General features: G+C 44.4%; 1 protein-coding gene across 1 annotated transcript in view; it reads left to right on the top strand.

Annotated features, from left to right (window-relative positions):
• The first annotated feature begins 3564 nt into the window (after positions 1-3564).
• Positions 3565-27836, top strand: part of MAP6 (microtubule associated protein 6) — a 76811-nt gene continuing 52539 nt past the window's right edge. Inside the window, exon 1 of the mRNA XM_019449863.2 lies at positions 3565-5236. Coding sequence (XP_019305408.1) covers positions 4326-5236 — 911 coding nt within the window. The 5' untranslated portion in view covers positions 3565-4325. The remainder of the gene's footprint in view (positions 5237-27836) is intronic.

Raw genomic sequence — 27836 nt, 5'->3', positions numbered from 1 at the left:
TAAGTTTATTTATTTATTTTGAGAGAGATAGAGAGTGTGCTAGTGGGAGAGGAGTAAAGAGAGAGGGAGAGAATCCCAAGTGGCTCTGCACTGTCAGTGCGGAGCCTGATGTGGGGCCCAAAATCACAAACTGCAGGATCATGACCTGAGCCAAAGTCGGATGCTTAACTGACTGAGCCACCCAGGTACCCCCCACTCCGTTTCTTTCTTTTAATGTGCATTTTTAAGTTGACAACCATTTTAGGTTAATGATTTAATCAGTATCTCTCCTTACAAACATAAAAGGACTTTAGAATACTTGAAATCTGATCACTCCCTCCCATCAGACGTGATATTATTCTCCAGCATTTTAGTTCCATGCTGTTTTCTTATTCCTCAAGTTAGTTTAAGCATGGCCAGATCCTCAAATGACTAATATACTAAAATAGACACCTTCAAAGCAGTGGTTCAGACAAGAGAGAAGTGTTATTTCTTTCTCACGTAACATTCCAGAAGCAATGAAGTGGTCTAAGGCTGTTAGGCAGCTCCATCCTATGAGGTCACCCCAGATAGTTTTCTTCTATCTGCTTCTTCTACCCTCCCCTACCTAGGGTTAAATCCTGGCACCAGAATGTTCTTAACCACCATATCATAATCATCTCAACTACCTAGATGATAGTTCACCTCTACCATGTCCACACTCTACCCTATGGGAAGGGAGAAAGATGAAACTGAACACAAGCAACTTCTTTTAAGGAAGTGACTTGCAAGTACCTATGATTGCTCTTTGTTGCAAAGGAGCCTGGGAAATGTAGTCTTTTGCTGGGTGACCAAGAGCCCACCTAAAACTTGGAGGCTTCTGTTATGGGAAGAAGGTGAGAATGGGCTTTGGGAAGTAAGTTGCAGTCTTCATAGGCATCAGCAGAATCCTGTGTCCTCTTCTAACTTTCTCTGTGTTTGCTTCAACCTTGGGCAAGCAGGCTCCCTGCTCCCCCAGTGATGGCAAAGATGGTCACTAACAACATTATCCTAATGGTCTCTCATTTTAGCAATTCCAGTAAAAAGAGAGAGAGAGAGAGAGAGAGAGAGTGGCTCCTTACAAATAGTTCCAACTGAAGTCTAGGATTTCCTCTAATTGCTCCAGTGGGGATCACATGTCCATCATAAACTAGTCACTTTGGCCATGGGGATGCAGTGCCCTGGTAAATAGGGGTGGGTCACATAGTCATCTCTGGAAGGTGGATCAAGTAGGGTTAATCCTATGCCAACCATGGGAACTGAAAGTCAGAAAGAAGTGGTCCCCAACAGACAAATAATGAGGTGCTGCTGTCATCAGAATGGATGCTGAGCAAGCAACAGAAACAGGTAACCATTAGATTTATCTATCCTATCAGGTACTGGATGGTTCAAGAAAGTTGTACCATTGAATGTGGTTTAAAAATCCAAATGAATGAAGGTGGAAGGTGATATTGACGATGAAGTTGCCTGGAATACTCTTACTTACAATACTGATAGGAGAGCTTCTACTCATCTCTCCTTAGTCATACATTCAGCACCTTATGAATGAACCTCTGTTACGCTGACCATACTGCTTGCTAATTGTTTATTTTGTCTGTCTCCCAGTCCTCCCATAACACACCCCTCTAATTGAGGGCTCCCTCGGAGCTAGAATTCGTTTGTGTTCCACAATGCCCAAGGCACAGAGTGGACATCAGGAGACTAGACTTGTTAAATGAAAGCAGAGTAAAGTCTCAATGACTCTCAGTAGCCCCTGCCAGTTTCCAATCCCTTTGAAAATCATTATTGGAAAGACACGCACCAAATCCCAGGGAGTTCTGCAGAACTGGGGGTCAGACCAGATTATGTTGTTTATAAAAATGTATTTCCTAATGACTGGAAAACAGTGCCAGGCACCATATTATTTGCGGAACTCAAATCAAATCATAAAAAGACAAAGACCCAAGTAGGAGGAAGTTCAACAGGTAATTGATTAATCAGAGTTGTCTTCTCATCCTGTTTGATTCTAAGGTTAAAACACACACACACACACACACACACACACACACACACACACACAGACCAGCTGCGTTTTGCAGTCAGTTCCCAATCTAAACACATAAGTGACTTCCTTCCCCAGAAACACCAATGCCCCAGCTTACTTGATGCTGAAAACTCTACCTATCTTGGAGAGAAGCAGAGATGAAGACCAGTGAATGTTGCTAGGGATAGACAGTAGAACACAGTATAGGAGACATAAATGGGGGGCCATGAAGAAGAGGCCAAAGTACTTAGAAAAACAAGAGGTCTTCCTGGAGAAGATGTCCAAGTGGCTGGCCTGCTTGGGAAGCTCCACCTAGGGTTTCCTGGGTGGGTCCTTTGACTACCAATAGCTACCACTCACTGAGCCATTGCTGTATGCCAGATGTTGTGGTAAGCATTTTTAGTGCAATATCTCATTTTAGGGATGTCCAGGTTGCTCAGTCGGTTAAGTGTCCAACTCTTGATTTTGGCTCAGGTCATGATCTCACAGTCATGGGATGGAGCCCCACATAAGGCTCTGTGCTGAGCATGGAGATATATATATATATATATATATATATATATATATATATATATATCTCATTTTAATTCTCACAACAATCTTGCAAGTTCAGAATTGGTACCCCTGTTCACAGATAAAAGACCATAAAGGTGCAGTGATATGTCCATGGCCGTACAGCTAAGGAATGTAAAAGCCAGAATTTGAATCACTGTGGATTTGATTTGACTCAAAGCTTCCACTCTGAGACCTTAACTATCTTCAGCAAATCACTTGGAGGTAACTATCATTTCCTCCATTCTATAAATGAAGCTACTGAGGCCCAGGGATGATCCAACTTGCCCAAGTGACACGGATAGTAAGTGTCAGAGCTTAATCAAGCCTGACTAACTCCAAGATCTACCGTGCCTCTTAGGTAGAGGAAGAGCAAAAGCCAGGGGTCAGGAACATGCCAGAATGTCCCTTTGCATCAGGACCCACCCTGCCCTAGGAGTCTGTCCCCTTGTTTCCTTTCTGCCCCCAATCTCCACACTTAGGTCCCTTCCAGGAATGTTCTTTTCCATGTCTCTCCCCAGTGTGGTCCCTGGGCTGAATAGGGGCTGGTAGCTCTTGGGCAGCTCTAAGACACCTTTCCCCTAAAAGACCTCTAAAAAAGGAACGGCTACCGCACCACCAGCCTGGGGACTCACATCCCCACACATCTGAACAAGGTTTGTGCATGACTAGCAAGTGCTTGGATCAGGAGTCAGCCAAACCGAGTTACTAGCCAATCCCGCCTAGTAACTGGCCAATAACACCAGCTTTCTCTTTAAAAAGCATCTATTCTGGGACAGACATTTCACTAGGGATATCCTTCATATTTTAAAAACCGAATCCCCCCACCTCCGCGATTGGCCCTATTTTACAAAACAGGAGCCTCAGGCTCCCGGAGGGGAGGCGACCGGCATGAGGACAGCACGTCAGTCACCAGGCTGGGACTAGAACCCACCTAGGCCCCAGATTCTGCTGTTGCCTAGGAGCTGAGGAGGGAGGAGCTGCCAGAGCCGAGGGGGGAGGGGAAAGAGCGAGGGCGAGCTCCCAGCAGCGCGCGCTGACGACAGCAGGTGATTTTTTTCTGCAGCGCGCTTTCTCTCAGCATCTTTCCTGGATTTTTTTTCCCCCTGCCGAGCCGTAGATAAGGGTGGGGCCGCTTCCCTGCAGCAGAGACGGCAGCGGCAGTGGCTGCAGCATCATTGGGAGCAGCTGCTGCAGCAATGCTCGGTCTCCGCTGGAGGTGATCGCCTCCGAGCCCTGCCTGCTAGGTGGCCGGCTGCGACGGGACGCCTCGGAGTAGGAAAATAGAGCCTCGTTCGTGGACCCGAAAGCCACACTCCTCGGCCTTTCCTCTACGCCATGGCTTAAGCCCGCAGCCACCTCGCCTCGCGTCGCCTCGCTTGGCCGGGGTCTGCGCGCCGCCGCCACAGCAGGGAGGGGCGCGACCCAGACGCCCTCGCCCGGGGACTCGGGAACGCCTTGTGTCTCAACCATCGGTGCCCGCAGCCGACAGCTCTCCCAAGACCTTTGCAGGCGGCTCCCGGAGGCGTTTGCAGCCGGTAATCGGGGGACTTTATGGACTTTATCTCAGTGATAGCTTGACCTTCCTGGGTGCTCTCCGAGGGAGGAGACCGAGGTAGCTCAGGCCACCGAGGGAAAAACAGTGGGAACCAGATTAGCGACTGGTCGAGGGCCAAGGGACTGAAGTAAGATTAGAGACTTGCTTTAGAACCACAAAAAAGAAAGAGGGAGGGCCAGCTTTGCAGCTAGCATCATGGCGTGGCCGTGCATCACGCGGGCCTGCTGCATCGCCCGCTTCTGGAACCAGCTGGACAAGGCGGACATCGCTGTGCCGCTGGTTTTCACCAAGTACTCGGAGGCCACCGAGGCCCCGAGCGCCCCGCCGCAGCCGCCGCCGCCGCAGCAGCAGGCGCAGCCGGCGCACGCACCCCCCTCGGCGCGGGCGGTCGCCATAGAGACGCAGCCGGCCCAGGGCGAGTTGGATGCAGTTGCCCGGGCAACGGGGCCGGCGCCGGGGCCTAGCGGCGAACGCGAGGCGGCGGCTGCCCCCGGCCGGAGCGGGCCCGGCCCCGGCCCGGCCTCCGGCTCCGCCTCCAGCGCGGGCCCCGCGGACTCGGTGATGCGTCAGGACTACCGCGCCTGGAAGGTGCAGCGGCCCGAGCCGAGCTGCCGGCCGCGCAGCGAGTACCAGCCTTCCGACGCGCCCTTCGAGCGCGAGACCCAGTACCAGAAGGACTTCCGCGCCTGGCCGCTGCCGCGCCGCGGAGACCACCCGTGGATTCCCAAGCCCGTGCAGATCCCCGCGACCTCCCAGGCTTCGGTGCCAATTCTCGGGGCGTCCAAGCGCCGGCCGCAGAGCCAGGAGCGCTGGCCCGCGCAGGCCGCCGCCGAGGCCCAGGAGCAGGAGGCGACCCCTGGCGGAGCGGGTGGCCTCGCAGCCGGAAAGCCCTCCGGTGCCGATGAGCGCGACACACGCAGGAAGCCCGGGCCCGCCTGGATGCTGCGTCGCGCCGAGGGGCAGGGGCCGGAGCAGACGCCGCTGCCCGCAGCCCAGGCCCAGGTCCAGGCCGCTGTCCCCGAGGGTGGCAAGGGGCGTGCAGCGGCGGACGCCCTCAACAGGCAAATCCGCGAGGAGGTGGCGAGCGCGGTGAGCAGCTCCTACAGGTGAGACGCGGGCCTCGGCGCAGGCGACAAGACACCCTTACCCTTTCCCGAAAGCTGCCAGGCCGAGGCTCGTTTTCTGCATCGCAGGCCGCACACGCAGCCCCTCCCCTTCCAGACCACACCCTCGCCCCAGCCGCATCCCAGACACCCTTCCAGGGCTGGCTTCTTTCTGCTTTCTTATGGGAAGGCTGTTAGCGCTATCCATCCCGGCCTGCCCAGTCTTTCCCTATACCACTTTAGCCACTTTTCCCCCCACCTCAGATCCCTGCCTGCTCAACAGAGACCCTTTGCTGTTTCTTCACAGGTTGTGCCCTTCTGCCCCACCCACCTCACCAGCTGCATTCGCCTGGATGCTGCCCCTTGCTGGCTGAGCTGCTGCCCGCTGGCCTTGGTGCCTTCCCGCAGGGCCCCATCCTCCTAGAAGAAGAACTCTTTCCAAATGCCCAGTCCCCCTCCTCCGTAGCCCAGTCCACTTGGCCTTTCATTCTTCCCTCCCTCTCTCAGTCCCCGGGAGACATCCAAGCACCACACCCTTTTCCAGAATCCCGGCAGGGCTCTTGGAAATCATCCTCCTCCTTCTACATCAGGCTTTTGAAGTCAGATTCCTTCCTCCTCTTAGTAGCTGTGACACACTGAGCACATTTCTTTACCTTTCTGGGCCTTCGGTTCTTGTAAGATGCGATTGATGATAGGCTGTTCTCTTAGAATTGCTTGTTCAATTATTAAACATTAATATTCGACATATTTTTGAGCGCCTACTATATGCCTGGTACCGCACTAGACATCGTGAGGATTACATGAGATGCTGAGGAGGAGAATTATGCCTGGCACATCGTAGGTGAAATCAATGTCTTAGTTCCATTACAACCTGTGCATGACGCCTCGTTATCCTGATTTCCACTCTCTAGGTACCTCCAGCCTTTTCCCCTGTTGATGTATTTCCTTTCTCCTTTCCCTTTATCTTCTCCAGTTGTGTTGCTCATTCTGCTACCACTGAGAAGCCCTTCTTTAGCACATTTAAATTCCCTGTAAATGAATGCCTCCAAGAAAGGGCCTATCCATTTTCCCTCTCTCTCTCTGTGTGTGTGTGTGTGTGTGTGTGTGTGTGTGTGTGTGTGTGTGTGTGTCTTTCTGCCTCTCTCCCTCCCTCCCTCCGTCTCTCATACCCTCTCCCTTTCTCCATCCTTCTAGAATTCTCCTTCGGCTGCAGCCTCAGCCCTTCCAACTTGCTTTCTCACCCTTCGTATATCCAATAATATGTATTTGTGAGTGCTTAGTTCTCCATCCTGCCCTAATGTTTTAACCCAGATCAAGAAGCTAACAGATCACATTTGACTCTGAACATGTAATATTGGGCTGTAGGGTCTCTGGGGAAACAGATGTGCATGATGAATAAATGAGCTAGCGGTGTTCAAAATGTGGCTTATGGGGTCCTTCATCAATGCCACAGCCAGTTGCCTGCTTCCTGCAGGAGACTGTGGTTGGGGGGACTGCAGAGTTAGTACCTTTTGCCAAGACACTATATGTAGCCTCATGTCGGACTGATGTCTTTCTCCAATGAACGTAACGACCACTCCCTCATATCCTGAGCGAAGCATAGTATAGATAGATATCCTTCCTTTTTAGACAAAAGTCCTCTCCCTCCCAGATTTTGACTCTGGAAAGCATTCTCCAATAAGAGGGGGCAGCTAATATTTGGCTCCTAATCCATCTTCCTGAATTCCACCTCCCACTTGGCATTTCTCTCTTGGTTTATTGTTATCACGACCACAGTGGTCCCCCAGGAGTGCACTACTTTTTTTTTTCATGGCTTCGGTCAGGCAAGATTGTTTTCCTTGGCTCCTAGCCATCAGGAGTGGAATTTTCACAATTTCTTCATGCTACTACCAAGAGACGGTCCAAAAGAAAGGAAGGGAGCAAATAGACAAGGAGCATAAACAACAAAGCCAAGATGTAGTATTGCGACTCTGTCCTGGCTTTCTTGTTTACCAGGCGGGCCCCGCTTCATTCCCCGAGAGCCCTGCGATTGGCCCGACATCACAGATTTTGGATCTGGTCTCCTCATCTTCCTACTCCCATCCTACTACCCTGAGGTGGGTGGAACTTTAACACCCACCTCGCTTCCTCAGAGGAACTACCCCTCCTCACCTCCACGGAGTCAAGGCCAATCAAGAGAGATCCCAAATTCTCAAATCTCCTTTGGTGATCCTCCTCAGTTTATGTTTCCAAGGTAGTCGGACTCGCTTTGTTCATGGATTATTGGCTAGACAGTCAGGGAATGACCTACCCTTCAGATACAACCCTCCAAATATTTTGGCCTGTACCTTTGTTCCATCTGGCCTCTTCCCCACAAAACCCTACCATACCTGTACAGCAAACATGGCAGGCTTTACAGTTAGAAATATACTCAGGGCTGCCTGGGCGGCTCAGTCGGTTAAGCGTCCGACTTTGGCCCAAGTCACGATCTCGCCATTCGTGAGTTCGAGCCCCACATCGGGCTCTGTGCTGACAGCTCAGAGCCTGGAGCCTGCTTTGAGTTCTGTGTCTCCCTCTCTCTCTCTGCTCCTCCCCCGCTCTCACTCTGTCTCTCTCTCTAAAATAAAGAAACATTAAAAAAATACTTAGAAATATACTCATACTGCAAGTGATGGGATTGAATGGGGGAAGGCTGTGCTCTTGCAGCTGGTGAGAATGATTATTTTAGTGACTATCAGAACTCCACCAACCTATCAAAAAAAAATCTCTAAGCACCTCAAAAAAATTATTTTTCTCATTTGGGTCTTCTGTAAAATTTAATTATGCATGTGACTTTTGGGCCAGCAGTTCCATTTTGCTGTATAATCAGGAGGGTTTTGAAGCATTAAGAGAATGAGTGTTGCTAAGAGACATCAATTTCCTTAATGGACAATTTAAGTGCATGACAGATTTGATGTGAAATTTAACATTGTTTTTTTTGTTTCAGAAGAAAAATTGACCAGTCATAGATAAATGCACTTTGAGTGAAAGTAGATATGAAGAAATAAGATAAGCAATTAATCAGATATACCACAGAGAAAAAAGATGCCTGGAAATTGTAGGCTTATGTGGAACATTGATATTCCTTCCCTATGGCCTCATGTTCTTTTCCTTGCTATGATTCCGAATATCTCCTGAATTTAAGTACGCCCCATGGCTGGCAGAGATGAGTCTTACATTGCCTTATTAGAAGCCAAGTTGGGTTCCATTTCAGAGATAATTTGATTTACAAACCCTTTTCTTCTGCCACTCTACATAAATCATGGTGGCTTACACCATGGTGACTAGTTCATCTCATGGGCTTTCCAAGTGACATCTGTCACATGACATGAATGCGAGCAGTTTGCTTAAAGACACATAATCCATCAGCTTACCATTCTGGTGTATAATGTAAAATATATATTCAGCACGCAGAGCCATATACATACTAATTGGTTTTCTCCTACACTATTCAGTTAGTAGATAACATCGTATGTCTTTGACGCTATGATTTTGAGGAAACTTCTGAATTCAACTAGTTCATCTAATTCATAACCTATCCACACTAGCCTGGGATTTTTGCATTAAGTGCTATCTCAGATGTCGTTCATTATTCACAATCAAGAAGTTGATTAGTCTTTAGTACACTCATATGACATAGATGATATTATAAAATCGGGAAAGCATGCCTCTGTTATCATTTTTAATATTAAGGATGGATTTCACGAGGCAGCCGTTTGTGACTTTAGACCTAGCATTCTCAATTAGAAAAGAGATGAGTCATGAGGAGGGGATTAAAATTCCCCTCTCAGTCAACCCCATTGCCCTCGACATCAGTTAATAGGGATAGATGGGGTGGCAGGTGCTCCCCATAGAAATGCTAATGAGAAACTTTTCCTGGAAGAAATCAGCTGAGGCACCAGGAGGTAGAATTAATAAACCAGAGGCAAAGTATTTGACAAATGAGAGTAGCAACAAGGAAGTCAGAAAGAAAAGGAACCTTTAGTATCTGCCCTACAGTCTCCCATGAAGGTTAGAGAAAGGCCCGTCTGACGTGGCTCCCGCTGGCAGAACTGCCCTGCGCTTCTAGGGCAATTGTCCATTTCCCTAATTTCTTCCTGGGTAAGTCTCAGCAATACTTCGAGGCCAATCTCAGATGCTGAATCTTTAAGGAGACCTTCCAGGCTTTGCCGTTCAGAACTAATTTTTCTTGTATTCCCTTTTTATACTTTGCACACTTCTCATTGTCTGCTTGATTATAAGATGCTGTTTTCCATATCTGCCCCTTCCACCAGATCACAAACACTTGGAGAGAAGGGCTGTATTTGGTTCACCTCTCTACCTCTCACAGTGTAACACTGTGTCTAGGTGCCATGCAGATTTGTTGAATCCAGTAGAATATTTAGAGTTTGGTGAACATTTTTTCCATCTACACATTGATTCATTTCATTCAGCTTTATTTAGTTGGATTTATTTCAAAAAAAAAAAAAAAATGACCACCAAGCCCCTGCTATGTATCAGATAGAGGGCTGGGGATACCAAATGAATAAGTTAAAACCTTTATGTAAGGAGTTGTACCTGCCTTGATCAGGATAAAATCCAATTTCTACTAGGTTAGCACTAGAAGTAAATGTTCAAATGAGGACAGGCAGCAAACTGAACAGACCTGATGTACCTTCACCCTGAGGACCAGGGCAGTGGTCCTCAACCTTGACTGCACATTGGCATCACTGGAGAGCTTAAAAAATGCTGATGCACAGGTGCCTTGCCCAGAAATGCCGATTTAATTGGTCTGGGGTGTGGCTTGGGCATCTGAATAGTTTAAAAATGGTCCCAGGTGATTCTAATGTGTAATTCAGGTCATGACCTACTTCCCAAAGGCAAGGGTTCTCAAAATTTAGTGTACCTGGGGCGCCTGGGTGGCGCAGTCGGTTAAGCGTCCGACTTCAGCCAGGTCACGATCTCGCGGTCCGTGAGTTCGAGCCCCGCGTCAGGCTCTGGGCTGATGGCTTGGAGCCTGGAGCCTGTTTCCGATTCTGTGTCTCCCTCTCTCTCTGCCCCTCCCCCGTTCATGCTCTGTCTCTCTCTGTCCCAAAAATAAATAAAAAAAAAAAAGTTGAAAAAAAAATAAAAAATTTAGTGTACCAAAGAATGATCTGGCAAATTTCCTAAAATGCAGATTCCTGGGCCTCATCCTCAGACATACTGATTCAGTAGGTTTAAAGTAGAGCCTAAGAAACTACAGTTTAACAAGCAGTCTAGTATCACCTAATTTTGATACAGGTGAACTTCAAGCTTTACTTGGGAAAATATTGCTTGCAGACATTTGCTGCCTTTAAATTATTAGCTTTCTCATATACAAACATGGTGTTGCTTGCCATTTATTTAAGTCTTTTATGTCCTTCGTTTACAGTTTGTAATTTTCTCCACAAGTGTCTCACACACACACATTTTTAAGTTTTATTGTTCTATATTTAAGTCTTTAACAATATAACTGGATTTTAACTTTATGTATGGAATGAGGTAGGGTTCCAATTTTCTTTTTTCCCATACGGAAACTCATTAATCCCAATATCCTTTTTAAGTTCAACTTTTCATCGCTAATATCTCCATGAATCTCCCCTATCATATAAAGGTCCCTTATGCTTGGATATATTTCTGAGATCTCTTTTCTATTCTGTTGTTCTGAGTTAATGCCACACCAACATCTTTTCTTTTTGTCAAAGATATTAAAATTTTTTTTTAATGTTTATTTATTATTGAGAGACAGAGAGACACAGAACATGAGCAGGGGAGGGGTAGAGAGAGGGGGAGACATAGAATCTGAAGTAGGCTCCAGGCTCTGAGCTGTCAGCAACAGAGCCCGACAGGGGGGCTCGAACTCACAAACTGCGAGATCATGACCTGAGCCAAAGTCGGTCGCTTAACCAACTGAGCCACCCAGGCGCCCCTGTCAAAGATATTTTAAATTATTCTTTCTATTATGAAGATTATATTTTATTTATATATTTTATTACATTTTCTAATTTTTTATTCTTCATATGTATTAATTTTTGGATGTTGATCTTGTATTCAGCAACCTTATCACACTCTGTAATTAGTTTTGTCTGTAGACCCTCTCGGACTTCTTGGACTATCTGTGGAGATAATGTATGTTTTTAGCAAATACCAATTTATTGTCTTCCTTTCCAATATTTCTGTGTTGTGTGGTGTATGTGTGTGTGTGTGTGTGTGTGTGTGTGTGTGTACAGCTACATTGGTGAGGAGACAGGGTGTGGTTTTGACAGTAGGTGAAAACAGGCATCTTTGTCTTGAGATGTGGAAATGCTTCTAAAGTTTTATTGTTAAGCGTGAGGTTTGCTCTGTGTTTTTATGAGATAGCTTCATATCAGGTTAAGAAATTTCTCTTTATCGTAGTTTACTAAGGGTTTCTAAAAATGTGGATTGGTATTGAATTTTGTTGAATGCTTTTTCTGCATCAGCTGAGATGATTTTCTTTTTGAATCTGTTAATAGATTGTTCTGATATTGAACCATCTTTGCATTCCTGAGATAAATTCTACTTGTATAAAAATGTATTTTATGATGCTGAATTTGGTTTGCTTTTTTAAATTTGGAATGTTTGCATACATATTTATATCATCTCCAAAGAGGGAGTATAGAAAATTAGCCATCAGAGAATGGAGCCCTGAGGGATATAAGAATTTGGCGGGGTTGGGTGTGGGGGTGGGTAAAGTACTGACAGCAGAAGGAATAACCATGAAAAAGACAAAGAAGGAGTAATCAGAGGGGACCAGAACAGAAACTTACTACAGAAACCACATTGAGTACCTAACTCAGCAATGCCTTATGCCTATTTGGAAATTTTTACTGAGGAATTACTGTGTACAAAGCATTTTACTAGATCACTGGTTGATCTTGTGCAGTTAACTCTCAGAGCTATAATGTTGACTGAGACTAACCCACAAAGAGGAGAGGAGATAAGATACAGGCAATTCTTGGTTGCTCTCTTAGGGGGAAAAACATGGCATATATGAATGTTAAAAAAAAAAAAAAGTCAAGCCAGTGATAGTTCTAAATCTAAGTCTATAATCACTAAGAATCACTCAATTTCCCAGATGCAAAACTGAAATATTCCAGTCAATGTTCACTAAGATTAAAATAAATTGTCCATAAGATTATAGCCATGTCTATAATCAACGCAACTTTGGCTTTACAAGTTCTATCGGTTGTATAAATGCTAACAGGTGAGCTTCTAATTCTCTACTAAATGAAGAAAATTGTTGACCTCAACCAACAAACTAAAAATTCTCTTTTTTTTGTTTTTTTGTTTTTTTTTTAATTTTATTTTTTATGTTTTAAAATTTACATGCAAATTAGTTAGAATATAGTGCAACAATGATTGCAGGAGTAGATTCCTTAATGCCCCTTACCCATTTAGCCCATCCCCTCTCCCACAACCCCTCTAGTAACCCTCAGTTTGTTCTCCATATTTCAGAGTCTCTTCTGTTTTGTCCCCCTCCCTGTTTTTATATTATTTTTGTTTCTCTTCCCTTATGTTCATCTGTTTTGTCTCTTAAAGTCCTCATAGAAGTGAAGTCATATGATTTTTGTCTTTCTCTGACTGACTAATTTCACTTAGCATAATACCCTCCAGTTCCATATATGTAGTTGCAAATGGCGAGATTTCATTCTTTTTGATTTTTGAGTAATACTCCATTGTATATGTATACCACATCTTCTTTATCCATTCATCCATCGATGGACATTTGGGCTGTTTCCATACTTTGGCTATTGTTGATAGTGCTGCTATAAACATCGGGGTGCATGTGTCCCTTCAAAACAGCACACCTGTATCCCGTGGATAAATGCCTAGTAGTGCAATTGCTGGGTCATAGGGTAGTTCTATTTTTAGTTTTTTGAGGAACCTCAATACTGTTTTCCAGAGTGGCTGCACCAGCTTGTGCTCCCAAAAAATTCTCTTGATGTTTACTAAAGATGCTAGTTTTCACCATTAGAAATAATAATAGTAGCTAATTGAGTGACTACTATGTGCCTAGCAGGCTGCTAGAAATCTTAGATACATTTTCTCCTAGAATCTTTATAGGAGCCCTTCAGAAATGGTGCTATTACTTCCCTGTCAGAGCTTAGTACCCACTTGTCTGCCTTTAGGTTTTTAGACTGTTAAAAGACACAGACTTTGTCTGGAAAAGGCAGCAAGATGGATTCTGTCCTGGAGGCTTCAGAAGGAACACCTTGCTTCTGCTGACACCTTGATCTTTTCCAGTGAGACCCATTACAGACTTTTTAATTTAGAACTATAAGATAATACATTTGGGGGCACTTGGGTGGCTCAGTTGGTTAAACATCCACCTTGATTTTGGCTCAGGTCATGATCTCCTGGTTTGTGAGATAGAATCCCGCATTGGGCTCGATGCTGACAGCATGGAGCCTGCTTGGGATTCTCTCTCTCCCTCTCTTTCTGCCTCTCTCTCTCTCGCTCTCAAAATAAATAAATAAACTTAAAGAAAAGATAATACATTTGCATTGTTTTCAGCCATTCAGTTTGTGGTAATTCAACTTAGCAGCTATAGGAAACCAAACACAGAGTTTCTTAATGATATTTTGGACCAGATAATTCTTTGTTGTGAGGAGCTATCCTGTGCATTGTAGCATCCCTGGCCTCTATCCACTCCGTGCAGTAGCATTCCCCACTGCACCCTCACCCTTGCTAAGTTGTGATAATCAAAATGCTTCCAGATATTGCCAATAGCCCCCTGCAGGGGGAAAACTTGCCCCTGATGAGGACCAGTGTTATATGAGAAGTAAGATCACTGCAATCCTCTATAATAAGGATATATCTCACAGATATAATGATGGATGAAAGGAACAGAGACAAGTGCACTTATTGAATGATTCCATTTGTATGAATATCAAACACAGTCAAAGGAAGTGATGGTGAAAGTCAAAATAGTGGTGATCTCTGAGGGTAGGTTGTGTAACAGGTTGAGAAGGAGCACAAGGGAACATCTGAGATATTGGAATTGTTCTATATCTTGATTTGGGTGCTGGGTATGTGGATCTATACATGCGAAAAATTAAGATTTTTGGTCTTTATTCTTTGTTTGTTATACCTCAACAAAGAATTTTTTTTAAAAAAAATACAAACCAAGAAAATGGAGATCTAGGTTTGATGCTCAAGAGAAAAGGCAGAATGGAAAAGCTCTGGACCCGGAGCTGTGAGGATCAAACCCACAGACTTCAGGGTGGGTGGGGAATAAAGAGGGTGAGAAGAAGAGAATGTTGAGGCCAGGGCTCAACATGCACTGATGCAGCAGGTGTAGGCAGGAGAAGAGTCAGTCAAGGATGGACCACTGGTGTCTGTGTGTCGCCCCATCTGAGAGTGAGAGCATAGGCCCCACCATCGTCCCAACTTCCCACCTCCCCTGCCTCTGGCCTCTGTGTCCCCTGCAGGAGCTATCCCACACATATAGAAAACACTCTAGTACTCTTCCCCATCCTCGCTGTCCTAGCACAGCCCATTGTTGATGTGTATTTGTTTCCAAGCTGAACGAAGAGGTTTTGTAGGACCAAGCCTGGTGTAACCTCTTCTGGTGGGAAAATTGGGCCCAGGCCCCAAGCCACAAAACCCACCATAAGTGCCTCCTGGAAACACCACCTCCTCCACTGTGCTGTTCCCTGTGGTCACTGTCTATTTTGTACAGTGACTTCAAAAAGTCAGCTGATGTTGTGGCATATCCTGGAGTGCCTTTTTACAATCATCTTAGCCTGTAAGAACTGTTCTCTTAAACCATCGTAGCAGATGTAAGATAGACAATGGTAGAAAGCAAAGTTGGAGCACATTAGCGAGAACAGAGACATCATTGAATTTCGACCTCACTTGCCGAGTGCTTACTCCGTGCCAATTGCTTTAACATATCTTTTTATTTAGACTTCATAATGACTTTAAAGTGAATATCTCTCTCTCTTTAAAGATGAAAACTAGGGTAAGGGGGATTCCCTTCCCCTCCAGGGCAACGCCCAGTACCTCGGACTGCAGTCAAGGCCTTCAAGGATCCGAGCTATCTGCTGTTTCCAGCATTTTTGCCCACTGCTCCCCACACACACCTGATGCTTTTTCCTGGAGGTTCTCCGTTTTGGTTACACATTAAAATCAGGGGGGGTCCAAGCAGGTGATCTAGCCGAATCACAGACTGAGCTGGGCCTTGACAAGCCCCACATGTAACCACGGCTGGATTCTGCTCGGTTTTCTCTCTTGCCCTCCTCCCATCTTCCTTCTAAATCCCTCCTATCCTTCAGAGCTTTTAGTCCATTGTGAAAGAGGCTTATACTGTAAAAGCAGGGAATTAGGTTGGATTTATTTGATCATACTATCATAATCATAATGCAGTGCGCTTAATATTATTTTTATTCCAAGTTCAATGCGGCATCTTCAGAGCATGCAAAAGGCTGCATCTATGGGCTAGGATTTAATGTGCGGAGCACACAGTGCCCGCTCACAGGAGCTTGCCATCTTGTGAGGCAGGTAACATGGATGCAAGTATCTAAAGTACCAGGCAGGGCCTGCTGAGCTTTCAAATCAGGGGCCAGAGTTCTCTAGAGTCACAATAAGGGCTGGTTACTTCTGTTGGAAGATTCACGGATGGGATGGTGGGATGAGTCCTGGGAAGCATCCTGGTGTCCTGTGAAGGATTTGCTGACCATTAAAACTGGGTTTAAAAAAAAATTAATAAATGTTTTTTTAGTTTATTTTAATTTATTTTTATTTTGTAATGTTTATTTATTTTGGAGAGAGGGGGAGACAGAATGCAAGTGGGGGAGGGGCAGAGAGAGAGGGAGACACAGAATCTGAAGCAGGCTCCAGGCTCTAAGAGGTCAGCACAGACAGAGCCGACACGGGGCTCGAACTCACAAACTGTGAGATCATGACCGGAGCTGAAGTCAGACGCTTAACCGACTGAGCCACCCAGGCGCCCCTAAAATATTTTTTTTAATCTTCACTTATTTTTGAGAGAGAGACAGAGTGCAAGCGGGGGAGGGGCAGAGAGAGCCGAAGACACAGAATCCAAAGCAGGCTCTAGGCTCTGAGCTGTCAGCACAGACAGAGCTCAACACAGGGCTTGAACTCACGAGCCGTGAGATCATGACCTGAGCCAAAGTCAGATGCTTAACCAACTGAGCCACCCAGGCGCCCCTAAAACTGGGTTTGAATCATTTCTGTGTAACTTAAAAATCTTTGTGACACTGAGAAAGTCTTTAGTTTTCTCATCCGTAAAATGGAGACAATTGCACTTCGAGAGTCGTGATGAAGAGAGGGGGAGGTAACACTCTCACCCATCACAGTAAGCCCCGGCCACGTTTATTGTTATCACTGAGAGAATGGAATAGAGTAGGCTACCAATGAAAGTCTTTCATTTATTCACTCAGCAAACTTCTGTCACTTATCAAGCACCACATTAGGACCTGGGTACACAAGTGAATTACACATAGTACCTGTCCTAAAAGTTCCTGGTCTAGTGAGAGAAACCTATTAAGAAAGTTATAGTGTTGGTAGTATGTTCAATAGTAGAAATATGCACAAGATAACGAGAGGACATAGAGGAAAGGGGGGGTGTCTGACTCAATCTGAATCAGGGACCACTTCCTGGAGGTGTACCTGTGCACTGTGTCAAAAGCCCAGAGTTAGTTCCATTGGGAAGGGAAGAGGTTAGGAACTATATATTCCTTCCTCAAGGTCTTTAACAATGAGATAACAAAGAAGGCCACTTAAGAGTACAATACCTACTAATAATTTTCAGCTCCTCTTAGATGTCTAGCTTTATCTGGGGCCTTTTGTTCAGATTCTACTCACCACTTGTTAACTATATGACTTTGGGCAAGTTACTTAACCTCTATTCTCTGATTTTGTTCCCTCATTGGTGAAAGAGAACCAATAATACCTACCTTGCAAAGTTGTTGGAAGACTAAATATTCAATTAAGTCTGTGACTCTCTTATCTGTCTCATTTACCATTGCACCCCTAGCACCAAGCTTAGTGCATGGTATTTAGGAGATGCTTAATAGAAATTAATTGAACAAATGAATGAGTGATGTATGTACAGTACTTAGCATAGTACCTAGCTCATAGTAAGTGCTCAATGAATGGTAACTATTCTCATCATCATTATCCCAGACGGGTTTGAGTACCACTCAGCTAATAAAAAGAGGTAATTTTGCCCTTGTGTATGCACACATTCTGAATTTCTGGGAAGAGAACCATGAAATTCTTAGGTCACAGATTTTCTGAGTATTTCTGAGTCTGACTTGAAGGATCAGGAAAGACTTCAGAAAGGAGGGTAGTGTCTGAGCTGGACCTTAAAGGATCAGTCTGATTTTGTAGGCAAAACAATCAGGTAGGCAGAAAGGAGGCACATTCCAGGCAGAAGGGACAGCTGGGTCATGGAGAGAGAGATATGAATTTGGGGAGCTACATATATTCATATACGACAAGTGTTCTGAGGATGAGGTGTGACATGGCAGGAGATGAATCTGGAAATGTCTAGAGCATTAACTGGCAAACTTTCTGTAAAGGGATAGATAATATATATTTTAGGCTTGGGCAGCCCTTATATGTTTTATAACAAGAGAGAGAACAAATTTCCCAGAAGTTTTAGTGTTGAAATTTAAAATATAATGATAATAATAATAATAATAATTGAATACAGTATTTTGTCATATAGGTCTACTAATGAGAAGAATAGGGTTTTTAAGGGGAATAACATTTGCTGAAATGAGGTTCAAAATTAGTGTTCCCTCTCATCATATTGATGGCAAATATTTATCTATAAAAATGATTCTTAGCTCATGGCTGAACAGAATCAGGTCAAGGGCTGGATTTGGCTCATGGACAATAGTTTGCCAATCTCTGATCTATATTGTTGAGGACAGAACACCATGCTACCAAGTTTCAGACTCTGTATTTAAGTAGCAAATAACCTTCTGAAAAGAGTGCCTGAGAATACTTGGTTTGACTGTTTCTTATTAAGCACATTATTTATTCTTCCTAAGTGACATAGTCACTCTCTTGTTTCCTTACAGCTGAAAAGCAACGGGGCACTGATGTATGTGTGAGAGAGTTTCTTTGTCTTCATATATAATGGGTAACCAACCCATATCTAGTAGCAACCAAGGATACAAGGTACAAGAGTCACCATTGTGAAGTAATATCAGCCTGTGGCTGCTATGACAATTTTGTGTGGGGTTCTCCTGGGAGCTGGAACAAGGCTTTAAAAAAAAAAATAGATAAGGAATAAGTGTGATTAAAAGGTGCATGAGGGCACAATTCACTTGCTCAGGATTCAGCACTTAGGAAAAGCATGGAAGAGAGCTCTACCATGAGAAGATGGTACTTTATAAATGCTACCTTAATCTCTATCTAGATGGAAGAATTTGGGTAGAGAGTATTACTTTGTTAATGAATGAATTCAATTCAATTCAATTCAATTCAATTCAATTCAATTCAACTCAATTCAATTCATATTTGTTGAGGACTTCCTATGAATAAGACCCTAAGCTAGGCTCTGGGGATATGACGGTGAGGCCCACGGTTTGGCACATTCTGACTTACTCTGTGTCTGTTCCTACTTCAATAGGAGGGGGAAATGTGATGATGATAATGATGATGAGGATGAGGAGGATGGAAAAGAGGAGGCAGGAGGAGATGATGCAGTGGCAGAAACATGGATGCCTTTAACCAAGAAAGGTCTTTAACCAACCAAGGCTGGGGGTGATAGAAGAGGAAGGAGTTCTGAAGAAAAAGTAAAGAACATAAGGGAAATTAGTAATCACAGCTACTGATCTGATAACCACGGTGCAGTGGATTAACCAAAAGTGTTGGCATCAGATACACATCAGCTCAAATCCCAGCCTTTCCATTTAGTATTTATGTAACCTTGGTGAAGTTATTTCAAGTCTCTGAACCTGAGTTTCTTTCTCCAGAGAGTGGGGCAATATTATACATGTCATAGGTTGCATGGATATGTACATATTTTATAAATCAGTAGGTCTTTGCAGTTGAAATTTTAAATATTAATACCAAAAATGAGCGGGGAATCTGAATGCACACAGGTTTAGACAGATTAGTCCCTCAGGGAACAGGCTCCGAACGAAGTTCTTGGATTACAGCTATGAACGAGATAGATGCAGTTCGCCATGGAGTGAGCAGTATAATGATAGATATGGAGCTAAGCCTGCACGCCAATCGCGAATTATTAAATACAGCTGTGATGAATTGTAGGCAGGGACAGTATAAGGTGCTAGGAGAGCATTTAATGGGAGCTGACAGGCCTAACCTAGACCAGGACTTGGAGCTGTCATCTGAGGAAGTGGTGTTTGAGCTGAGCCCTGGAAGATGAAGGTGAGCCTTGATGCTTGCCCTGCCTTCTGTGTGACCCCGCAGGAGCCCCTCCTCCTGGCTTCATTTCCTGGCCTGTCATTAAGGGGTTGGGCAAGTCCCCTCTAGCGTCTTGTCTTTCCAGGCGGGGCCGCTAAGGAACCACACTCCAAGATCCCCTTAAAGACCCCAGTGCAGATGCCAAAGCGCCCTGTCCTGAGGGTTGCAGTAGAGAACACAGGGCAGAGGAGAGAGCACAACCCTGGTGGGAAACACCGATGACATTGGAGAGTTAGCTCGCGGCCAAGGATGTGGTTGCATCCTTTTGATGTCGTTCTTGTTCCCTCCTAAATATCTGCCGGCACCTTGGCCAAGGAATCTTCAAAGCCCTTTCTCTTTCCTTTTTTTATCCTTTGAACTTTAAAAAATATGCTACAAAGAATAGCATAACTCCCATAGTCTTCCCACCCAGAATGTTAAAAATTAATATTTTGTTATATTTACTTCCAGTCTTTTTTGTGTTAAAACATTTTTTATTCATAATAAAGTTCTTGGGGTGCCTGGGTGGCTCAGTCAGTTAAGTGTCCGACCGTTGATTTTGGCTCAGGTCATGATCTCACGGTTCATGAGATCAAGCCTGGAGTTGGGCTCTGCCCTTACAGCTCAGAGCCTCCTTGGGATTTTCTGTCTCTCTCTCTCTCTCTCTCTCTCTCTCTCAAAATAAATAAACTTAAAAAAAAAAGTTCTGTTTGTCCATCTGGCCCAGACCCATCCTGCTCCTCCCTCTGCCCCCAGGAGGCTACCTCTCATGACTTTGGGTTGTATATCTCTCTGTTTTTTAATCTTTATTTATTTTTGAGAGCGAGAGAGAGAGACAGAGTGCAAGCGGGGGAGGGACAGAGAGAGAGAGGGAGACATAGAATCTGAAGCAGGCTCCACGCTCCAAGCTGTCAGCACAGAGGTCAATGCCTGAGATCGTGACCTGAGCCGAAGTCCGACGCTTAACCGACTGAGCCACCCAGGCGCCCCAAGGGGTATATATCTCTTTATCGAATAAAATGCAAAAGGCATTGCTATATGTGTGTGTATTTACTTAGATGACATCTAACAATGTGTATCATTCTGTGACTATTTTTTTTTTACCCAGCATCACATATCTTGAAAAAATACAAACATGTGGGCATAAACACCCACTTATACATAGTTCCTTCCTTTCAATGGCTGTATAACCTGCCAGCACTGAATAGATCACATATTCTTTTTCTTACTCTCTATATATTAGGTTTTCTTAATTTTTTTTTCTTTTTTTTTAAATATATGAAATTTATTGTCAAATTGGTTTCCATACAAACCCAATGCTCATCCCAACAGGTACCCTCCTCAATACCAATCACCCACCCACCCCCCAGGTTTTCTTAATTTTTAACTATCAAAAATAATGCTACAGTGAGTATCTTTATAATGTCTCTCTGTGAATATAATTAAGAGTTCAAAGAGGAATTGGTGGATCTTGGGTTAAACACATTTTACTAGATATTGGAAAATTGCTTTTTTAATGGCTGGACTCATTTATACTTCAACTAATAGTGTAAAAAGTATCCCTTTTTTTCTCATAATGTTAACCTTTAAAATTTTGCCAGTTTCATTGTGTGACAATGGTCATTGTTTAATTCACATTTCCCTGATTTTCGGTGAAATTCAAAAGCTTTCCACGTGTTCATCAAAATCTGCAATTCCTTTTCTGCAGACTGCATGCTCACACCCCATGCCCATCGCCCTATTAGAGTGTGATCTTTCTTTTATTGACATGCACTGATTCTGATGACTAATCTCTGTGGCTTGTCTTTCACCTGCGATTATAGTGTCTTGGTAACACGGAAATTCTTCATCTTCCTGTGCTCTGTATGTTTAGTCCCTGCCTGTGTGGTTTGTGCCTTTCATTTCTAAGTGCAGAAATCCTTTACTCCCAAAGTGATAGACCTGTGTCTTTTATATTTTCTTCCGATTGTTTCAAGGTTTATTCTTCACACTCAGGCTTGTAGCACATCTGGAATGAGTTTTCATGGATCTGAGTGTGAGATAGGAATACGTTTCCGTGTTCTGCTATGTAGAAAGCCAGAGATCCCAAATTCATTTGTTTGGCAGGCCGTTTGTTCCCACTGATGTAAACAGTTCCCTCTCTCTGATGGCAAGTCCCCTCACTTGTGTGGGTTTCTGGGCTCTCTCGTTTGTTGCATTGACCTATTTGTCTATTCCTAACAAATACCACACTTGATACTAATCACAATAGCCTTGTAATGTGTAATGTGCTTTGATTTTTAACAGGACAGGTCTCTCCCTTGGTTGTTCTTGTTTAGAATTGTCTTGGCCTTACTTATGTGTTCACACGACCATATTTATCTGGGACTTAGTTTTCAGCTACCGGAATTACTTATGGAGATTCTGATTAGATTTGGGCTAAAGTTATAGGTTTATCTGAAAGTTGACATCTGTGTCATAGTGAGTCTTCCCAGGTATAATCAAGATACATTTACTCAGATCGTCTTTTGTATCCTTCAAAAAAGGTCTTTTTTCGTTACTTTATCCTATACATTTTCTAGATTTTGTTGCTATCGTGAATGAGATTTTTTGGTTGCCTTTTTTTGGTAAACTTTCAACAAAGGTTACCTTTGTTGGTGACGTATAGGAACAGTATTGATTGCTGTATATTTACCTGGTGCCTGTAAGCTTGATGAATTCTCTTGTTAATTATTTTCAGATTTTCTTGGATTTTCTATTTACCATGATTTTGCTTTGTTCCTTCTTTGATCCATCTCAGCCTTTTATTGAATGGATTAATTTTTTCTATATTCCCTTCTGTGTAGAACTTATGCATTTTATTTCCAGGTTTTTGCTAGGTGGTCGTTGGTGTGTGTGTGTGTGTGTGTGTGTGTGTGTGTGTGTGATTACTCTTATTTTTAAATCTGTAGATCTGACTTACAGTTTCAAGTTGGCCAGGGTTTACCACTGATCCACCCCTCCAACTTCCGTGTTCTTGTTGTCTTATAGTTTAGCTCATTTTTGCTTTATAAGCCCTCTAATTTAGAAATAATTAGTAATAAAATTTTTGTGTCCAATCCTTATTTAGATTTGCCTCAATATTCAGTAGTATTTTGCTCACCATTGCTTTTTGAATCCCACCTTTGCCTTCTGGAAGTATGTATGCCCTTTGTCCAAAATATCTTTATCTCATCCTCATACTTTAGTGATAGCTAGCTGAGTGAAGAATTCTAGGTAGACATTAGTTTTCTTTTAGCACTTTAAAAATATCACTCCACATACTCTGGCCCCATTGTTGCCTATGAGGAGTCTACTCTCCTGTAAACTTCCTTGATTAGTACTGGCACCCAATAAAAGTATCATGAATATTATTAGCGGCAGTAGAAACAATAGTAACAGCTTTCTGTACATTATGTCTACTCTTCCCAACGCTGTCCCATAAGTATTGCTATCTGAGACTCAGAGAGGTTGGATATCTTTTCCAGGGTTGCACAGCTAATAATTGAAGGCATAATTTGCAGCCCTGAACAGTCCCCCTAAAGCCTGTATCTCCCTCTCCCTAGGTCACACTATCCCTATTATAGTAATGGTTTGTACACTGTTGGAAACCAGAGCCTGAGCGGATTATTTACCAAGGCCATCAGTGGGAAACTGGAGGACAAGGGTCTGGGTACTGATGCTTAGCACTTCCAGAACGGGCCGGGAGGAAGCTCAGAGCACTGCAGGATTCTTGGGAGGGACCTCAAAGACAGAAAATAAGTTTATAGTCATGCACCTCTAAGAATAAGAATTCTTGTTATCCAGGGTGTTGAGAATATAAGGTGTAATATATAGAGTCAGAAGCTACCTAGGAGAGGGGCTGCTTTTGGCATCATCCATCTGTCTATTCTTTCCAACAAAGAAGTCACTCAAATTACTGGCAGACGAATGTAGTTCTGACATAAGTATTGGCTGGTATTTTTGTTTATTTTGAGGAGAAGGTGAAAGGGAAGCAGTGAAGATGCCTGAAGACGTGTCAGAATTTCACTCATTAGGGGGTGCTGTGAGCTCCTTGGCTCAATCAGATAATCATTTTGAGTACTGGAAAAAATATTTCCTCAATTTTTTTGTGTGTGCTGTCCACAATGTAACAGCTACAGACATAACACACTTTTTAAGTGCAATCTGCATCATTAACGTTGTACTCCGTTACTTTCTTAAGTCTAAACAGCCAAGGAGACAATAAACCTAGCTTTGGTTTGCAGCATTTGTCAGTACTCCCACCATGACTGACTCCAAGCGCCTACGTACCATTCCCTACTGGGGGCTTGGGAAGAGCTGTGCAGAAGTCATCAGTATGTGGTGTTCCCATCCAGTAGGTACAGTAGTCCTAAGTCAGCTCAAGAGCATAGATAATAGCAACATGTGTAAAATCCTTATAAAGTGATGTGTTTTGATTTTTGATTTTTATTTTTTATATAATTTTTTATTTTTATATAGTTTATTTATGTATTTTATCTAATTTATTTAATTTGTATTTATTTATTTATTTATTTTTATTAAAAAAAATTTTTTTTTTAACGTTTATTTATTTTTGAGACAGAGGGAGACAGAGCGTGAACAGGGGAGGGGCAGAGAGAGAGAGGGAGACAGAATCTGAAACAGTCTCCAGGCTCTGAGCTGTCAGCACAGACCCTGACGCGGGGCTCGAACTCACGGACCGTGAGATCATGACCTGAGCCGAAGTCGGACGCTTAACCGACTGAGCCACCCAGGCGCCCCAATTTGTATTTATTTTAAAAAATTTAATGTTTATTTATTTTTGAGAGTGAGATGAAGAGCACGAGTGGGGAGGGGCAGAGAGAGAGAGAGGGAGACACAATATCTGAAGCAGCTCCAGGCTCTGAGCTGCCAGCACAGAGCCCGATGCGGGGCTTGAACCCATGAACCGTGAGATCATGACCTGAGCCAAAGTCCAACGCTTAACCACTGAGCCACCCAGGCACCCCTGTTTAATTTATATTTATATAATTAAATATTTTGTAATGGCTGTGCTTAACAACTGGCTCAGGGAATTTAATAGTTGGCTCTCTCAAGATAGTATGAGCTGCCTTCAGCACACTACTGGCATCTGAAATATGTACAGAAATCTTCTGAAGGACTGATGTTTGAGCAGGGTTCTGAGGCTGAGTAGAAGTCTGCTACATGAAGTGGAAAGAGGTATCTCAGGCAGATGGAACAGAATGAGGGAAGCTAGATCCCAGGGCTTCTGAGCTAATTCATGAAGGGTCTTGTGGACCCCGGAGACTGAAAGCTCCAGGGGACCATTGAAAGATGTTCAACAAGAGAATGATTGATTGGATTTGCATTCTCAAGAGACCTGTCTGGCATCTGGGAGGGGAGGTTTGGAGAGGGCCAAGGTCAGAAGCAGGGCATCTCACGATGCTGTGGTGGTCAGCAAGGTGCTAGGTGACGGACATCGAGTGGTAGGAGAAGTGCATTCCAGACACCCCAAACAGCGTGTGCAAAAGCTGGTGTGAGAAAGCAAGAGGTGTGAGAAACCAAGCATAGGAAACAGGGATGGTATGGGAGGCCTGGGTGTAGACTTCCTGGCAGGGAATGGCAAGGACGTGACTGGAAATCTGGGCACAGTTGACACTGTGTCAAGGACTCTTGTGCCAGTGGGTGTGTCGGATATAGTCCTGTTTGTGGAGTGCGCTGGCAGGAAGGGGGGTTAGCGTTCTGCATTCTTTCTGAACCACTCTATTAAATTATTGCTACATCCTTTGGCATTTGGCCCCTAATTGGGCTTTTGGCAGGTAAGCGTTGTATGAACTAGTCTCTGGGGGGGCTGAGCCTCTAGGTTCTTGTCGCTCAAAGTGTGGTCGATGGACCTGCACTGTCAGCCTCACTTGGGACCTGATTGAATATGCAGAATTTCAGATGCTGCCCCGGACATGCTGAGTCACACTGCATTTTAACAAGACCTCATGGGCACTCTAAAGTCTGAGAATCCCTGAGCTAGGGCAGGCTTTCTCCTGAGTGGCCCAGACCACCTGCATTGGAATCGCATGGAGTGCTCGTTCACAGCGCAGGTTCCTCAGCACCATCCCGGACTCCTGTGTCCTGCCCTAGACCTTCTGAATCTGAATATCTGAGGCTGGGCACAGAACCGGAAATTTCAGTGCACTTCAGACATCGTCCTTATGCATGTCAACAGCAGTCCACACTAATCCCAGAAAGACTTGGCCCAAATAGTCATGTTTGAATTGGGTCAGAAAACTGAACTCCTTGAACTGTCCTGGTAAATTATTTCCTTCCTTTTCTATGCAAAGCACTTTATAGATCATTGACAGAGAATGGGTGCTCAATAAATGTTAGCAATTGGTGTTGTGCTGTTTGTTATATTTGAAATGTTCCAGGTTCCTTGTCAAGGCCAGAAGATAGCAAGATCTGGGGGAAGATGTGTGCGTGTGTGTGTGTGTGTGTGTGTGTGCATGTGCGTGCTTGTGCACAGTGTGTTGGGGACGGGGTGAGCAGAAGGATGCAGGGTGCTGGATAAATCAGATGTCCCCTCAGCCTGTTCCCCGCACAGTGCCAACGACCATCTGCTCCGAGCAGCCGCCTGTCTGGGAATCGAAGGTATCCATGGGAACCAGCATGGAGGTTGCCAAGAGGACTCCATGGCCACCAGCCAGGGGGGAGAGTGGAAATCAAGTGGAATGGAAAGTGACAGACTTGTGTGTGTTGGGTGGAGTGGGAGACTGGTCAGCTGTGAGAGCAGGGGTGGGGCTGAGCACAGATGACCTAGCAGCCGGGCACCCCGGGGAAGCCTGCAGACATCACGGACTCGCACAGCTGTGCTCGGGAGGACGCTTGAGGCAGTCTGAACACTGGTATTTCTCTCTGTCCCTCCCTCCCTCCCTCTTCTCTTCTTCCTTCCCTCTCTTCCCCTCTCCTTTAGTGGGAAATTGAGTTTTTCAAAACAGTACGATTAGTAGACAAGTAAAAATGAAAATGTCAGTCACCTCAGATCCCACCACTCATAAGCAGATGCTGTCATGTTGGTGTTAGTTCATCTTTTTCCCTCCATATTTTTGTAAGGTTGAAACCATGCACTTCCAGTTCTATATTCTGCCTTCCAGAAAGTTCTTTTGAGTCGGGGATTTTACTTTGAGAAACAAGCATGGGATCTGGAGTTGGAGGCCTACCTGCCCTCACATCCCAGACCTGCCTGCTTAAAAATGGATGGCTGAGGCCAAAATGACAAACTGATCCAACATGGATATTCCCAAGTGGACGCTGCTGTGCTGTCTTAGCTGATGGCACCCGTTTAGCTTCACCACCCGTTTTGAGTTGGGGATTTCTTGTGTATTTCATCCACTCTGATGAAGTCTGGGCATAAAGGGGAAAAAATACATCTGACAGGGGGAAAAGAGGGGGGAACTGTTTTGTTTAGATACATCTGAAAAGAGCACTAAGATTTAAAATGCTGTATTGACCCTAGAATGTGATCTAACAGGGTAAGAAATGTATATCTGGGTCATTTCTCCTTAATTTACTGGTACAACCAGCAGCCTGTCGTTCTTGTTGTTCCAGGAGCACTTATGCCCCAAGGGCAGGTGCTGTGTCTCCAAGTGACCGCTCACATCTGAGGGAAAAGTGAATCTCCCCAGCTGAAATGTGCAAACCTGCTGGTGAGACCAAGATGCCATTTAAATCAGAGTGCTTCTCAGAATTTCCCCAAAGTTAGCCCATTTGGGACACTGTAAGAAGCTGCATTTACTGTATTCGATATGTTTCCGCCCTTTTAAATATGGTCCTTTTAAGTGTGTACCTATGAGTCGGTGTTCTTTGTAATGGGATGTGAAATATGTGAGCAAGCAAAACAAAAGTGGAAGCACCAGGTCGCTTGGTGCGAGAGAAGAGAGCACTGGACCAGGAGTCCAAAAAGACTTAGGTTCAATTTCCTGCTCTGAAGCCCACTTCTGTGTCCCAGTGGGCTTGCCACACAAAGTGCCCTTTTAAATGTTTCTGTCCTTTTAAGAGTTTATCTGTGAGTCAGTACTGTCTGTGTTCATGGCAAACTAGAAAGCTGGAACGGCCTCTTTTTCATCTCAGTGTCAGTAAATACTTGCCTTGCATGATTGAAGGGAGCCTGCGATAACCCAGCATCCCACACAGTCTGCCATTCGCT

The sequence above is a fragment of the Panthera pardus genome, unplaced genomic scaffold (assembly GCF_024362965.1).
Source record: "Panthera pardus isolate Hobbes unplaced genomic scaffold, ASM2436296v1 HiC_scaffold_12, whole genome shotgun sequence".
Taxonomy (NCBI): domain Eukaryota; kingdom Metazoa; phylum Chordata; class Mammalia; order Carnivora; family Felidae; genus Panthera; species Panthera pardus.
Note: the sequence above shows the minus strand (reverse complement) of the source record. Positions and strands in the feature narration are given on the sequence as shown.